Source organism: Lissotriton helveticus, chromosome 9 (genome assembly GCF_964261635.1).
Source record: "Lissotriton helveticus chromosome 9, aLisHel1.1, whole genome shotgun sequence".
NCBI lineage: Eukaryota > Metazoa > Chordata > Amphibia > Caudata > Salamandridae > Lissotriton > Lissotriton helveticus.
In genome coordinates, this window is record NC_136070.1 from 80365898 (window position 1) to 80381825 (window position 15928).

The window sequence follows — 15928 nt, forward strand, 5'->3', positions numbered from 1 at the left end:
ATGAGTGAGCCTGACAGATACAGTCTTGGCTGAATCAGCTTACATATTCATGCAAATCACTATCCCTATGTACTGTAGCATGGATTCTTCCAGGTAATGTCCCACAGATGTCCAGACTTCAGTCACAGGCCATTCTAGGTGGGGTTATCTTTTACGTGCTAGTATTCACAGCATTCTGCTTTTATTGTTTCACCAGTGTCGATTATCAATATATTTTTGGATGCTTTGTTCGTTCCCTCAGCCTTTTGGGTTGATTTCCTATACTTTATTGTACCAGAAGCAGTACGATTAGGACTTCCAGAAACTAGATGATTTGATTCCTACTTTGAACAGGCTGTAAATGAGTTGACCAATTATGATATCCATAGTGTGGATTCTAACTCTTGGAAAAACATGTTTCCACAGCTTTCAGGCTGCTTGGGATGTAATAATGTTTCACCAGCCAATCAGAATGTGGATGACCACTTTTATGCCGCTTCTTAGCTCGCCTGAAGATGCTGCCATCCTGTCACATCATAACACCAGTTAACAGATTGCTTAGCAAGTATATTAGGCAAATACACAGCTTATGTAAACCTTTTTTTAAACTAAACCTTCAGAAGAGGTTTTCTGCGCCCCTATCACTTTCAGTGAGCGCATTCCTAGGGCCCTAATGTATGTTTTAAAAGGGCATTACCTTCAGGAAAATTGTGCTTAGCCCCTGGTAATTGCTTTGAGTCTAGGTTTGGTGCATGGAACCTATGTAAATGGCATTTATCTTCTACTGCCCCCTGGAACATTTATTAATGCTACTTTAAGAACTTACAATTATATTAAAACATGTTTTAAATATCATTCGGTCCAAGCCAGTATTGGTAGGTAGTACTTTGTTAGCTTTTCTAAGCATGATTGAAAAATCAACTTCAAGCTTACATACTTTTCCTACATACTTTAAACTTTCTTTGCATTTACTTACTCAAATTGTGGCTCTTTCCATTTTCATTGGTTCTGATATATGTATTGTGCCTGAAGAATTGTGCCAGAAGGAATTCTGGCTTGGTCTATTATGCCCCATTGTAGTCACTGTACATTGGCAGTCAACTCCTTTGACACAGAGGTCCAGGTTGGATCAAAATAGCAAACTTTCTTTGTAAACCTCTTGCACCTTAGTATAAAAAAGCCAGTATGCCCCACTCAGTCATCTACTCTAACCAACCAATCACAAATATATGCTAAGGATAAATAACAACTGCGTACCTTACCGGCCATACTCCAGTCCCCAGTTAAAGGACAAATGCATCCAAGGCACATATGTGAAGCCATTGCATATTCATCTTTGTGATACATGTGTTATAACAAATACAATTTTAAGTAAACAAAGACAAGCCCATGTGGTAGAATGCTGGTTTAATAAGAATTCTCCTAAAATTAAGTTTTATCCATGGGCGCTGTTCATGATTCAGGGACTCACTATCCACTTTTGGCAACTAGATGTTTCGACTGTAAGGCAGTCAGTACAGTGGTCATCCTCAGGACAGAGGAGGATAAGCAGAGCATCTGGGATTAAAGTTGTCAAGCTTACAACAGCCCCCAAATGATCTGTATATGAAGGCATTCTGTTTCTGTCACAGAATGCAGAAGTAATTTTGAAGCACAGTCTTTGAAATATTAAAATTGCAGAAACAGAAAAATGCTCAAAAATATGTATAGCATGATGCATGGAGGGCCATCTTTGAAACCCTGGCATGCTGATGCTGTGGTTTCTTGTGCTAGATTATAAGGATTGAGAAAGAAATTGACAAAAAAACAGCAGGACAAACCATCTCGATTTGGCATCCTCAGGTGAACAGAATCAAACATTAATTCTCAGCCTCCATCCTCTGCAATACTATTTAAGCCCCTATAGCATCACATAGCAATGCAGGCACTTCACTCGTCGGTGGCCTTTCAGCTCAACTGTCACCCCTGTACCATCCAGCAGCCTGTCTGATGACGGAAGAATGAAAACTGACTCTCACAAACCTGACTATCCAGCCTACAAACTCTCTCCTTCACTGATCCCTCCTGTGCCTGCTGCAGCACTAACCAGCTGATCCTGCAACTCCCCCAGACCAGAAATAAAGAAGTCTTTTCTTCTTTTTTAACACATAACTATGAAAAAACACCCACCTTCCCCTCCTGAGACTGATCTCTTCCAGACCAACCATCAAATAGGAACACTTCGTCCTACTGTTCTTACTGCATCTCCTTCCCACCTACTCCCTCCACACACACACACTTTCGACGGGTTACTTGTCCCACGTCTTTGAATCTACAGTGCAGCTCTGAGTAATATGAAAGCTCATTGAAGTCTGTACAAATTGTACTTCACAATTCCCTTTATGGAATCTGCTCACCCTTCCTTTTGAAAGTCTACCCAAGCTCCTGTGCCCTACACACAGTGATGCATTATACCTAAAGTGTTCTGTTGTTCACAGGGGCAAAGCCCATAATATATGTCTCCCCACACCAAATATGAATTAAAAAAAATTGAAAACACTGTTTATACATATTTAGGTAAGGCAAATGGTATTTTTTTGCCATTTGTAGAATGCCACTTTGCCGCTGTGTGACATCATGGGACAACACAACATTGAGCAAATCAACAAACACGTCATAATAGTACAATTAGCATTGGGTGAAGTGGTCATAACTTCTACCTCCTGGCATTGGACACAAGAAAGACGTAGTAACCCGTCTGATTCTTGTTTTAAAGAGCTGATGATTGATTGCCAAGATGGTGACTGTATAAAAAGGTTCGAAAGTTCTTTTATATGGGATTTTCTGACCTTATAAAGGCTCCCTTCATTTCCCGTGTTTTCAAAATCACTGTTTACAATTTTGCCTGCTGTTGACAAAGAAAATTGCAGCGGTGTAGAGGTGTTTCCGCTTGTACATTTTCTATTTTCAAAGTGTGAAATTGGTTTATAGCATAGTCGGCGCTTGTTGATAGACTTTTAGGAAGTCCTGTTGCGTACCCTGCTGAGTTTGTGCATTTTGTCTCAGTGTTCATGTCAGGAGGACGGATAAAGTGGGGACAGAAGCTGCCTTTCATCCGATTGAAGAGTACATGGTTCACGTTGAAGAACATTTTCAGCTCCTCGCTCGTAGACTGCAGATAGACAAGCGGCGTGTATATCTGGCGACCGACGACCCCTCCTTACTCCAGGAAGCAAAAGCAAAGTAAGCTTCAGCCACATTGTGAGAATGCCATGTGCAATTGAGAATGCATCTTTCTGTGGGAACATACATTTTTTGGAAGAGCCTATCTTCTTAGCCGTAGATGTTGAGCATTTAGTCTCGTAAATGTTTGTTAATTCAGAGAGTCATGTCTTTATGTCTTATTAGATTTCTTATTATTTATCCCGGAGTCATTCCTGATATCAATCAGGTTAATTTGTTTTTTGCTAGTCACTTGAGGTGCACAAATATAATTTTTTTAATAGCACAGGACATTGTTTCTTAGCAGTGCAAGGTAATTGTTCTTTAGTAGCACCTGTTCAGTGATACCATTTATCGCAAATTCACTATTCTTTAGTAGTGGTGCTAAGCTACTATTTCCTATTAACTTTAGTTTATTGTTCCCTGGTATCAAACGTTTATTGCTGCTCATGAAGACAAGGTTGTTTTTCCCAGTTAATACTAGTTCATTGTTCCCTAATAACACACGTTCATTGTGTCCTAGTAGCACACTTTCATTGTGTCTTAGTAGCACATGGTCATTGTTTCCTGGGAGGGCAAATTCATTGTTTCCCAGAAATACAAGTTAATTACTCTCTGCTGCTGCTAGCTCAAGTTTATTGTTCCTTGGTAAGTCAAGGTGGTCATTGTTTCCAGGTTAATAATAGTTCATTGTTCCCTAATAACAATATCACTGTTCCCTAATAGCATAAGTTACATGTTCTGTAATAGTACAAGTGGATTTTTCCCTAACAGCATAAGTTAATTGTCCCCCAGTAATACAAGTTCGTTTCTCTCTGGTGTTGCGAGGCCATTGCTTCCTAGTAACAGACGTTGATTGTTCTCTTGTAACGCAAGTTTATTGTTCCCTGGTAATAGCGGTGTAATGTTACTCCGCAACACTGGATGATTGCTCTCATAAGCCGCTGGGCCACTGTTCCAAATAATACGGTTACTGTTTTCTAGTAATATTGTTTTCCTCATTTAGGTTTTTTGTGTTTGTGTTTTCAAGAATGTAAAACTTGGGTAAGTTTACAAGGTTTTTTTCTCAAAGCTGTGTCATTGGCTTCTCCCTTGAAGTTGTCCATGCAGCAAAACCAGTTATTATTAATAGTGAAGATTTCAAGTAAAAATGTTGTTGCATTTTAAGATAGTGTCCCTGGATACCGATGTTGTAGGACAGCGAAGCTTCCGGGCATCGCGTAACACGGGATAGAGGTTCTCACTCAGCTGCGTGAGGAGAACCTCATGCTTTGCTGTGTTACAAACCTGAGGTCCGACGTGAGGCCTTGCGAAGACCTTAACCTCCCCAGTCTCTTTTGGTGAGGTAAGTTCACCATCTGATGAGACCGCATTTTTCTGTCTTGCCTCAAAATCACTTGACCAGCTCCCTTTATGAGAGTAATGGCCTCTTCTGCAGCCATTAGTATTAGTACTGTAGCAAGTGCATGTGCCTCAGGTTCATAAGCAATGCTCAGTTTCCTTCCTTTGGAGCATGCGTATTTTTAAGTATAACTATAAAACATAATTTTAGGACGGCCTGACATCTGAGAAGCTGCACTTGATTTCTGGTATCCGAATTCTGCAAAGTCTACAAGCTCACCCCCCAAATATAATTCACCCGGTTCGAAGCTAGCCAAACTGATGACATGCGCCCTTTGACGCATGACATCGTCACAGATTGACCTCACGTCCTATCCTCATTGACTACGAAGCCCTCAATTTGTTCCTAAAGCAAGCAAGGCAGACTATAGAAAGTAACAAGTTAGTGTAACCATGCTTAGTTTCTGTTACTGTCTCTACCTTGATGACTTCTTAGACCAAAGGTAGCAATGCCATGGATTTCATACTAAATCCCAGGCTTATGACCTGCGACATATGACCCCTGGCCTGTAACCTGTGCCCATTCCCGGACATGACAATCTAGTATATATCGTATTAGCTTGCTATGTTACGAAAGCTTGTTAATTTGTTATTTGACATATTTAACCCCTTGACCGCGGTGGAAATTCCGCCGCGGTGCGGGTGATTTACGGCGTGGGCGTGGTTTGGACGGCCCCCGGCCGTCCTCCGCACATGCCCACCGTGACGTAAGGGGTTAAAGACATTGACCAACCTCTTGATAACACTGCTGCATAATAAATACTCCTGTAAGACAAATGTGTTGGTGGCTTCGAGCGCTGTACGTGCACACTTCTTAGGACTTGTCACGAACTGCATAGGAGCAGAGCACTCCCCGTTCACACATGTTTTACTCTACTCCATGGAAACCTCCATAAAAGTCTGTGTTTTACCTAATCAGGAGACAGGAACGCCTTTGTGTAGGGAGCCACTATGAAAGACATTTGTCAGACATGGGAGCTAGTGGCAGTTGGTTATCCCACAATAATAATGAGTCGACATAAATACAATTTAAACACATACAAACAAATAACATTTAAATATGGAGAAAAAAAGTTTCACTTACCTGAGCCTGCAGCACGACCCTGTGTTTCATTTTATTTGTTTCAACAGTTCTAATGCCATTAAGGATTTCGTTTTTTTCATCTCTGCTAATGCCTGTTACGGCAATAATTATTTTCCATGTATTCTATTCTAGGATAGCCCATTATAAAGATTTGTAAACACCAGATTGCTTATGTGCACCGACATCGAGGGTTTGATGGGGGCAGTGGGGTATACCTCCAAGTATTGTATTGTATTGTATTTCATGCTTATATAGCGCAAACTGTCACCCTACGGGTATCCTGGCGCTGCAACCTAAACTGATGGATTCAACAGAAACGTGCTTGATTTGTTTTTGGGGGCATTGCTCTCATTCCTGAGGAAGAGCCGGGTCTTCAGGCTCTTTCTAAAACATAGCAAAGAGTTAGCTTACTGGGGCCCTGGCAGGACGCACTGGATGTCTCTGTCTGGTTCTACTAGTGATACAGCCCATGGGAGAACTCGTGAGACCCCTGCCTTTTCCTTCCAATGCACATGGGTCGCAGGCTATAACCAGATACCTCTGGGTCAAGGCAGATCTTTCAGGTGGCCCAACCAGAGCTCTAGCCAGGGGTTGCAGCTTCTACCTGACTTCTCCTAACAAAAGGTAATGGGGCCAGAAACCTGCATCTTAGCCAATCCTGTCTTGTATAACATATTTGTGATGGTCCTACCAAATCTTCTTACAAATCACTGGTGTTCTGAACAACAGTTTTCGACAAGTAAGGCTGTGTACTTCATGGGCTCCATGTCATAGCTTTTACAGGCACAGGACTTTTGTACAGATATTGATTGAGCAATTAACAGAAGTTGTATTTTGTAAGCTATACACCACCTGTTAGAGTTTGAGCTATAAAGTCGTAAAGTGGTAGAAAGTCGAAAAAATAGAATACAAGCTTAATATTCCAGAGCCAATTCACACAGTTTGATATTTTTCCATGAATATACATCTAATTTGTTGTTCTTTCTTCCTAAATATGCTTCCTGCTGATATTTGCTTTGCGGTGGTTTGTCTGCCACTCCACTGCATGGGACACCATCTGGTCAATTTTCAGTTTTTGTTGTTTACAGGTTTAAAGGTCAGATTTTATTTTTATACACAGCTTTGGGCCTTTAGCTGCCAATAAGCTACCAATACGCTATAGTAGTCCCCTCCGGCTTCTTGTTTACCGCTTTGCTTTTTCATGTTCTCGTCTTCACTGGATTTGATTACCTGCTTCCTGTTGTTTCCACGTACTACCCTGTCATAATAATGTCAGTGCAGCTGCCATATATGGGTGGGATTTGTCGCTCTGTCATTCTATAGTATACATGCCATATTTCCACCTGTGCGCTCTTTTCCCATCACCACTTGCAGTGTTTACTGATTGATGATTTCTTAGGCCTCACATGCGGCTTGCAGGCAGCTAGGGAGAGGCAGGACACGGGGAGGGGAGGAGACTTATGTGACAAGGGGGCTAGAGAGATGGATAATTTTCAAAACCTTCACAATATGGAGCATTCACGTATTTCCTCAGCCGGCAGTCTGCTTTGGAAGAATTGTTTTTTCTGAGAAGCAATTGGGCAGGTTGATTTTTATGCATCACTTCCTGTGGCGGCCCCCTGAAACAGGGTTTTAACCTATCTGCTGAGAAAAATGGTCCTATTTAAAGAAACAAGGGGACCCACTCGGTAAGTAAGGACCAAGGGTATTAGTATAAATGTGCAACAACGGTCCTTGACAACAGGGAGATACAATATTCAATAATTATAGGTCACAATCTGCGCTATAATGAACAGGAAGTCCAGCCGGACTTCAAATTTAATCGATAGTGTAATGAACAGAGTATACGAACAACAATTTAACAGTGGGACACAATCCTGTATCCACCAAGGCTAGACAGACAAAATACAATACTGAAGTGTTAAAAAGTTTCTCAGGCAATTTACAAAAGTGAGCAGCTAATATAAATAGAATCAGTTAGCTTGGCTCATGTAGAAAAAACGTCATTTAGGCACATAATAGTGAACTGCTGTTTAGACTACATCAACTGTCGACGGCGTTTCGATCCTGTAAGAATCAAGGATCATCATCAGGACAACCAATGTATTGCCTGAATGTGCAAGCCTGCCAGTTCCTGTAAGTTTGATATCGTAAAGTCTCTTTTGGGCTATATTATCACTTAATGTCTTATTTATTAATTAATGTTTTTATTGTATTGCTTATCTTGTTAGCCTTTCCACTGTTGGTGCCTTAAATTGTTGTAGTCCATATTAGTCTCTCTTGGCTCAGGGTAGGCAGCGCCTGTGTGATTAGAGGAGGTACAAGGCTTTAACCATATTATTTTCCTGCAGTTTGTTTGCCACAAGCTACATACGAATAAGGCACTCCCGCTCTCTCTTACAGGCGTAGGTTCCTCTTTCCCTACAGGCATAAGACCCTGTAGCATGTTGTGCCTGACTGTAGGGGTGCAAAGTTCATGCACGCCCTTCAGTGAAGAACATCTGGCATTATGCCCATTTGGAGAAAGGGCCTACACCTCCTTCTTCGTTAACTGGGAGGGTATGGGCTGAGTCTGCCTACTAGGCCCTGCCTCGTAGGCAGTGTTTGGCCCTGGCACAGACTTCACGTTAGTTTTCCCAACACACAATTTCTTGGCCAGGGGTCCAAAGTCTGGCTGATCCATCAACAGTGTTACACAGAAGGATTAACCCCTCACCAGGTGACTTTCCTGATAGCGGCTACTCTAAGATCTTGTGGTCTGGACTATGATTTCTACACCTGTAAAACTCAGCTTCTTCTGCCAGCTTCAGTCTGAGCTTCAGGAAGGCCTAAAATCATATCTTCTTGCATCTAGTCATGGGTATGTGGAAACCTGCTTAAGCTAGACACCAGGAAAAGTAGGGTCCTAATCTTTGGCCAGGACAATTTGCCGAACCCTACCCTCTGACCCAGTCGGTATGGGAGGGCTACCTTCTTCCCCTGCAGGCAATTCCACAACTGTGCCTGCTTTAATAAAAAAAAATATTATTGAGGATATGATTAACAAAGGTTTACCGTGCTTTCTTTTTTTACCATGTGAGATTTTTATGCTAAAAAACTTCCATCTTCTACCCTAGGATATGAAAGTTTCTCTGACCAGTGCAGGAATGGTGTTAAGACTTGACTATGCCAATGCTTGATACTTCAGGCTCCTATCCTCAAGCTTCACATGTTTCAAAATATGGTACTCCACACAACTGGTGCTAAATACTCCTTACATTGGCTTACAATCTTGTCACAAATCCAGCTTCAGGTTTTGTGCATGGCTCACTGACCTGCCAAATGGGATGACACTCAAGGTGCTCTGAAATGACGTAGACACATTCCATTGCATTCGCCAAGAGGCGTTATAGCACTTGATTTTCACGCTCGCCAACTTAACGTTGGCAAACTGTGTGCGAGAAAAACCTCTCCCACCGGTAATTTTGAGGTGATACGTAACAATGCTGCATGCAATTTTTTTGCTCCTTTTTTCAGATGTGGATCACACCGAACTTGGGCACTATGAATTATATCTGCGTAGACAAGTGGCAAAAATATTTCGTCCAGTCCTAGTTCCTACACCTTGGCCATCTTGAGGAATGTCTTTTTTCATGAACAAAACTTGTTTTCAAATGATTGATACTTTTTTGTGTAGCCACCACGTCTACTACAATAGGTTTAAATGGCTGACACTATTGTGCTGAAACTATAATTGAACATTTTTGTAGTGCTGCTGTAGATAAAGGCTTAGTCCGTTTAACAAACAACAATAATGACAATGCAAGATTTGCTGACTGATTGTAATGCAAAGGAGGGTAAGAGAAAACAAAATTCATTGATTGGTATTTAGTTCAACCGAATACTGAAAAGTTGTGTTTTCATGTGTTCCCTTCTCCTTTTTATTTTCTTATTTCAAAGTTGTTTTATTTCTACCTGGGCTGCTTTAAATCCGATTTTCTCTTGCCAGTGCACCATAATATTTAAGAAGAATACTAGAGACGCATGTTACTAGGAGTCAGGCAAAGCAGTCATAACCAAGAAGCATTGGCATATCCAAAATGTCTGGTGATGGCTGGCAGCCTTGTGGCATTGTCAACTCTTGTTTTGTCATGGTTTTTGCAAAACGTTATTGTTGGTCCCTCTTCAATCATTAAATTAAACAAGCATTGGAAATGCAATAGGTCTTGCATTAGAAAATTTGGAGCTATTGGTTTTGTAAATGACAATTTTTTGTAATGTGTTGGTCTTGAAAAATAGCTAAATTAATAGCTTTGTCATTTACACTGCCAATACTTTAAACTTTTTCAAATGTGACACCTATAGCATTTGTCCGGGTAAGGCAAATTAGTCAAAACGGAGGCAGCTGAAATACATTATTCAAGCTGTAATGAAAGACTAGCTCTTGGCTTTGCTGTGCTCAGGATGGTAAAAATGAAAGAAATCACCAAAACGTTCCCTTATCAGCTTTAAACGAGCAAATCCAATGAGAAATCACTTTAAAATGTTCCAGAACTGCCTAAATGAACCCCTCTCAATAATTAATCATACAGAAAAGACATTAAAAATAGAGGGTTTTACATAAATTTCTATTCAGGTATAATGTCCCTAAGACATGAACAAATGATCGATATTATCCACCGGAAAAGGTGGCAACCCTACGTGGAGATGATTAAACTAGGTTTGTTTCAAGAGTAACAAAGTCAATGAACCGGACAAAAAAAACACAGCCTAAGAAAGATACGATTCCAATCCAACGCAGTTTACAGCAATATTAGCATGCAGCATCTGCTAGGCACAATTCAATGTAGAAGGCTCACTCCGTCCTATGATTACTTGAACAAACCCTACAAGTTATCCCTATGTTACAAGTGCAAGAGCGGACAAGCTGCTTTACAATGAAAACCATACAGGAGAAAAGGCTGATGGGTTTGTTATAACTATTAAATGTAGCAACAGTTCATTCACTTTCACGGCTGAGGGTTTAGCATGTTTAACATCACGAGTCTTCAGAGCGTCGCATTTTGCTTGGCAGACATGTTTTGAGGGGCATTCTACAAGTCTGCTGTGATAAAAGCGCCATCTTAGTGAGGGTACGCAACCCCAGTAACAAGCAATTATAGACAGCAAGAGTTGTTGGCACAAGCTCTGGTCCGGAAAAAAACAAGCCAGATTAGGCTACAAACGCTTACGGAACAAACCTCAACGGTTACTGCAGGAAAAACAATGTTCCCATGACACACGTTAGAACGCAACCCATGTCGCTATTCTGAATCTATTATAGGTGGCAACAACCCTAAGACTCTACAATAAGTACATGGCGTCGAGGTAGCACCATCCTTTTTACAAATTTAAATTAAATGCATGCGGGTTTCTGGGACACGCCGAAAAAAAAGAGTACAGCTGTAGAATGGCCATGGGTTCAGAGGTGAGAAGCTGACTCGTCAGACGCTCGTTGATGTAGTGCCTAGGAGCCAGGGGTTGTGTGCTAATTTCAAAGACATCCAACTAGAGGCCAAATGATTCAAACATTTAACAAGGTGTGAGCAGGGGAGGGGGGGGAGCGGATCCCTTTGCCCTTTGAAGTGAAGCTCTCGGCAGAGCACGGCCTCGCTGCCGTGAAAGACAGCAGGGATGTAATTAGGGGGGAGGAGAAGTAAGTGAGGCCTAGCCCGCTGGGGGAAACTTTGGTGTGGACGCGCTTCGCGCGCCCTTTGAAGTGACGGGTAGTAATTGTATAAATTAAAGCACTATGTGTCTGAATGCTAAAAACGTGTGGACATGAAGTAGAACTTTTATTTTTAAAGCAGATGGGCCAGTAACAAATGCACAACAGGGGCAGAAAAAAAAAACGCGGCCGCGAAATGAAAGTAAAAAAACGCGGCCGCGAAATGAAAGCCTTTGATACTTTGATGCAGCAAGGGGCGGAGCGGATACCTTTGAAGAGCTGCTGGAGGCGATGTGCACGCGCTTTTTTATGTCAATGCGCTTGCGCATTGAGCTTGCTTTTCACGGGCACTGCATGGAATCGCCCGGTGGTTAAGCTCTGGATAAGCCCCTATATTCTCGCAAGCGCATTGACAGGCGAGACCTAAAAAAGCACTGGCTAAAGCATGAATATTTTTGGGGTCTAAAAAGCACACATTGCCATACAGTGAAGTTAGGTGGGTGGAAGAAAAATGAAAATGACGTAAGAGCAGACCGATGGGCGAGCATGTTTATCATAATATGATCTTAGTAAAATCAAGAACTCTTGCCTAACGCCACACCTAAATATGGGTGCAAGGTGTTACTCATGGAAGGCGATTCATGCCATTGTTAACCTTTGGTTGATAGATGCAGGTAAATTAAAAGTTTGAGAAAGGGTTTCATCATTTAAACACAAGCTGCCTGTGGTAAATTTGAGATTGGCCTCATGCACCTAAACTATAAAATAAAAAAGAGGCATAGTAAAACTATCCTATAGCAAAAGTGAGTCAGTGCAGTGAAGTGTTATATTTGAAATCATCAATGTCTGCACTGATCATTGCAGGCTTGACTACAGAACCTCTCCAGACGAAGAACCGTCCCCGACAAGACACATACCTAGGCACACCAGCTATTATGTGAACCGTGTGTTAATGCCACTTCAGATTTTACAGGTGGGCCGCAACAGAAAGACGAGACCAGGGGACAATAAGATATTCATGGATTTTGTGAAACATTGCATTACGTTTAATACATAATCCAAAAATAAGCATACTTGCATCCAGAATCCTACCTGGAGCGTCTTCGGAAGTAACTGAGCCTTGCCAAATGTGGTATGTTACTGGCTATATAACCAAAGATTGTACAGTCAACCAAAGCTCTCAACTGGTCTCATGTCACGAGGGAGCTTTTCGGCCACTCCTCATATTTCAGCCAACAGCATTGGGTATGTTGGGCCATCCAGACTGTGCTAAGTGTGGGTAAGTGAAGCTACAAGTCCCAGCATGCCAACTATGCCCAGCCACAAACATACCGTCCCAGAATTGGAAACCTCTCCTTCTCTAGCCACCCCAAATTGCATGCCGTAAAGCTATAGTCAGGATTAGGCCTGGGCGGTAAATTCCGTTCCGCTTGCGGAACTTGGGTAATTTCGCGTTCCGCAGAGAACTCAAAATTGGCAAAAATTCTGCGTTCCGCTAGTTCGCGAAGTTTTTTGCTTGTTCGCTGCCTCAAAATGCGTGTTTCCGAGATATTTCCCCCGAGCATGCAAATAGTGATTGCGAACAGGAAAAAAGCATCGCGAACAAGCAATTCCGCGTGTTGGTGGCATTTCTGCGTGTTCGCTGAGATTTTTTACCGTTTCGCGGAGATTTGCGTAACGAGATTACGCAAATTCTGCCCACCCCTAGTCAGGATGCCATATTGAATCCCAAACCCTTCACAGGCGGAGTTACTATATTTTGCTAACAACTCTTGTGCCAAGACCGTCAAGATGCAAAAAGAGATGCAAAACTGAAGACATAAGAGCAGCCTGCAAAAAGAGGGACAGAAACGGTGCAGCGTGTGCAGTCACAGGTGGGTCTATGGGTTCCAGAGGGGTCCATTAACCTCCCAACTAGGGTTATTATCACCTAACCAGGGTGCACATTTTCCTGGCTTGTGAATATGCTGATGGCCTCACTGCTATGATACTGACTGCATATAATGCATGGAAATAAAGGGACTGCTGATCGGTCCATGAGATATATGCTAGAAGAGGTCTTTTATTTATGGGTGATGCTGTGTTCACACAACATGGGTGAAATGCAGAATACCTTGGCCCGGTGCCCTATGATCATAACTCATTGCTTTTTGTATTGGACTGCAATAGACCTTTATCTGTGATCCGTAAGTGGTACCTTCAGGTGATGGCGTTCCAGGGCACCCGTTCGAGTCCAGATTGGCGAGCAAATCGATAATTACTTTTGTGTAGATGAAGGTTCCACCGACTGTTGCTTAACTGAATAGAGCATGTTCAAGCTATTGGCACGTGGTAACTGCATTAAGATCTCCTTTGGGTCAAAGGAGTTGATGCCTAAAATGTTGGTAAAAGAGAGAAAGCTCTATGGTTGGGAAAAGAGGGTGGTGCTGGACACACAGAAGCAATATGACAAGATGTTGTACAGACTGTCAGGAATGTGTAGGGGAACAACATGACGACAGATGCATATTAACAGTGGTGGGGCGGATTGAGGGGATGGGCTGCGGGGGTGGGGAGCGTGGGGTGAGAGTAAAAAAAACAAAAAGAAAACTTTCCTCATGCTGCTTCTGCCGCCTGCAGCCCGGACCTCCTCTGCTTCCTGGTCCCAGCAGACACTGGGACAGCAGCAGACTCCCTGTGCGTTTCCCGTGCTGCTCTCATCCTATGAGAGCAGCGCGGGTATTGGCCTTAGCGGGATGGTTTGACGCTCCGCTCAGGCACAGGGAGTCTGCGCTGTTTCTCCAACCCAGCTCTACAATACAGCCGGGTTGGAGAAACCTAACTGCTTATGTCTGTTTGGCCGGCCTAAGACGGCCGGCCAAACAGACATGCGCAGTTCGTAGTGCACAACACTTCGCCCACCCTCCCATGGCTCGGCTCCATCCCGCCCATCCCCACACGTGCTGGCTCAGCCAGCAGCTGAAGAATAAAAGAATGTTTTATTGTTCAGCTGCTGGCTCAGCAAGTGGGGCGACGTTCCTCCGCCATTGCGGAGGACCCGTCACTGCATTGACGAGGGCGATAAGTCAAAGCAGTTGCTAGCATGATTATTAAGATCTGGTCAACATTCTTCCCCAATTCATACCAGATCTTCCTGTATGCATACTACACTCCAAGGGCTGTCCACGGAATGTATCCAGCCGTAAAGGATTGTTGTTTTCGCTGCTAGTAACAGGGGATGGGCAATTGGTTGCATATATTTTTTACCTGCCAAAGGCTTGACCAGTTATGGGAAAAGGTCTTTTCTGCCCTCAGCCTTGGTTCCCATACTAGGATAGATCCAGAGGCCAGTGTGGCACTCTTTGGTTTCTTAAGTTGGAGGCAGAGCATTGCGATAGGTAAAGAGGGTCAGGCGTTTATTGCGATAGCCTTTGTAAAGGCTCGCTTTGATCCTCCAGAATTGGAAAACATCTAGAGTACCAGCATATCAAGAGAGGCATAATGAAATGATTCGAACAAAAAAGCTTGAAGAAGCATATGCGAAGAGGGTTGGGGGCGTAAAAAGATTAAAGGCCTCGTGGCAGTCTATGGAGGCAATAGAAAATGCAACAGTAAGAGGGTAGTTATTAAAGGCACAGCAGCAATTTCAGTGATGGATAATGCTGTATATGTACTGTATAATATCTTTTCATTTATTCTTATGGCAGCTATATTATGAAAGTTGACAAAGGCACGATTGTACTTTTAGTGGTGGATATTTCTCTATATGTACTGTATATCTTTTCATTTATCTTGACAGCTGCAATATTATGAATGCACAAACGCACTTTGTGTGTGGGCTGTTTTTAAATTGGTGCTCAACAAAACCCCTATCGCTCTGTAGTGGATGGCAGCTAATACGTCTGTATCTTAGGCACAATTCCACTTTTTCTGAGTCGACTGGTGTTATACGAATATCTTACAGAATGTTTGCTTTTTTGTACTTTAAGGCGCTGTCCCTCTCTCCCTATTTTCTAGTCACAAACTATTTTTCGATAGTCATTTAAGGGCAAGGGACTAGCAAGGCGGCAAATGTAGCTTGGCACAACGGCATAAAATTGCTATATGAATGATATGGGTATTTTAAATAATTGGCCATTTCGGAATAATGTTCAATCCCAATTTTGTAATGTAATGAGTACGACATTAACAGCTTTTTATTTATTTATTTTTTAATGTTATTGAATTGTCTTCTCTGTAATTGATTGTTATATGAATCTGCTGAACTAAAAAAATTGTAAACATTCTCCCCATATATGCACAATACGTGACCAAGATGGGACATAAGTACCTGATCATCAGGGTATAAATGTGATATTCGCTAGATATTATGAGGCTGTATATACACCCCCCTGGAACACATCTGAAATACGCATGTGTGCACTATGGGACGGCATACACCTACCATCCCTTACAGAAGATCAGCAATATATTCTGGATGCAACCCTCCTGTGAATAGAAACTGTTTCCACAATAAAACAATTTAAAACTCCCAGGTCTGATGGTTTTCGTGTGGAAGTTTTAACATTGTGAGTTTTAATTAACTGTACAATAAAGCT

General features: G+C 42.3%; 1 protein-coding gene across 4 annotated transcripts in view; it reads left to right on the forward strand.

Moving 5' to 3' along the window:
* FUT8 (fucosyltransferase 8) overlaps positions 1-15928 on the forward strand; it is a 733753-nt gene that overhangs the window by 665150 nt on the left and 52675 nt on the right. For all 4 annotated transcript variants that reach the window (XM_078659523.1, XM_078659526.1, XM_078659525.1 and 1 more), the window contains one exon: positions 3025-3201. In XM_078659523.1, the coding sequence (XP_078515649.1) occupies positions 3025-3201 (177 nt within the window). The remainder of the gene's footprint in view (positions 1-3024; positions 3202-15928) is intronic.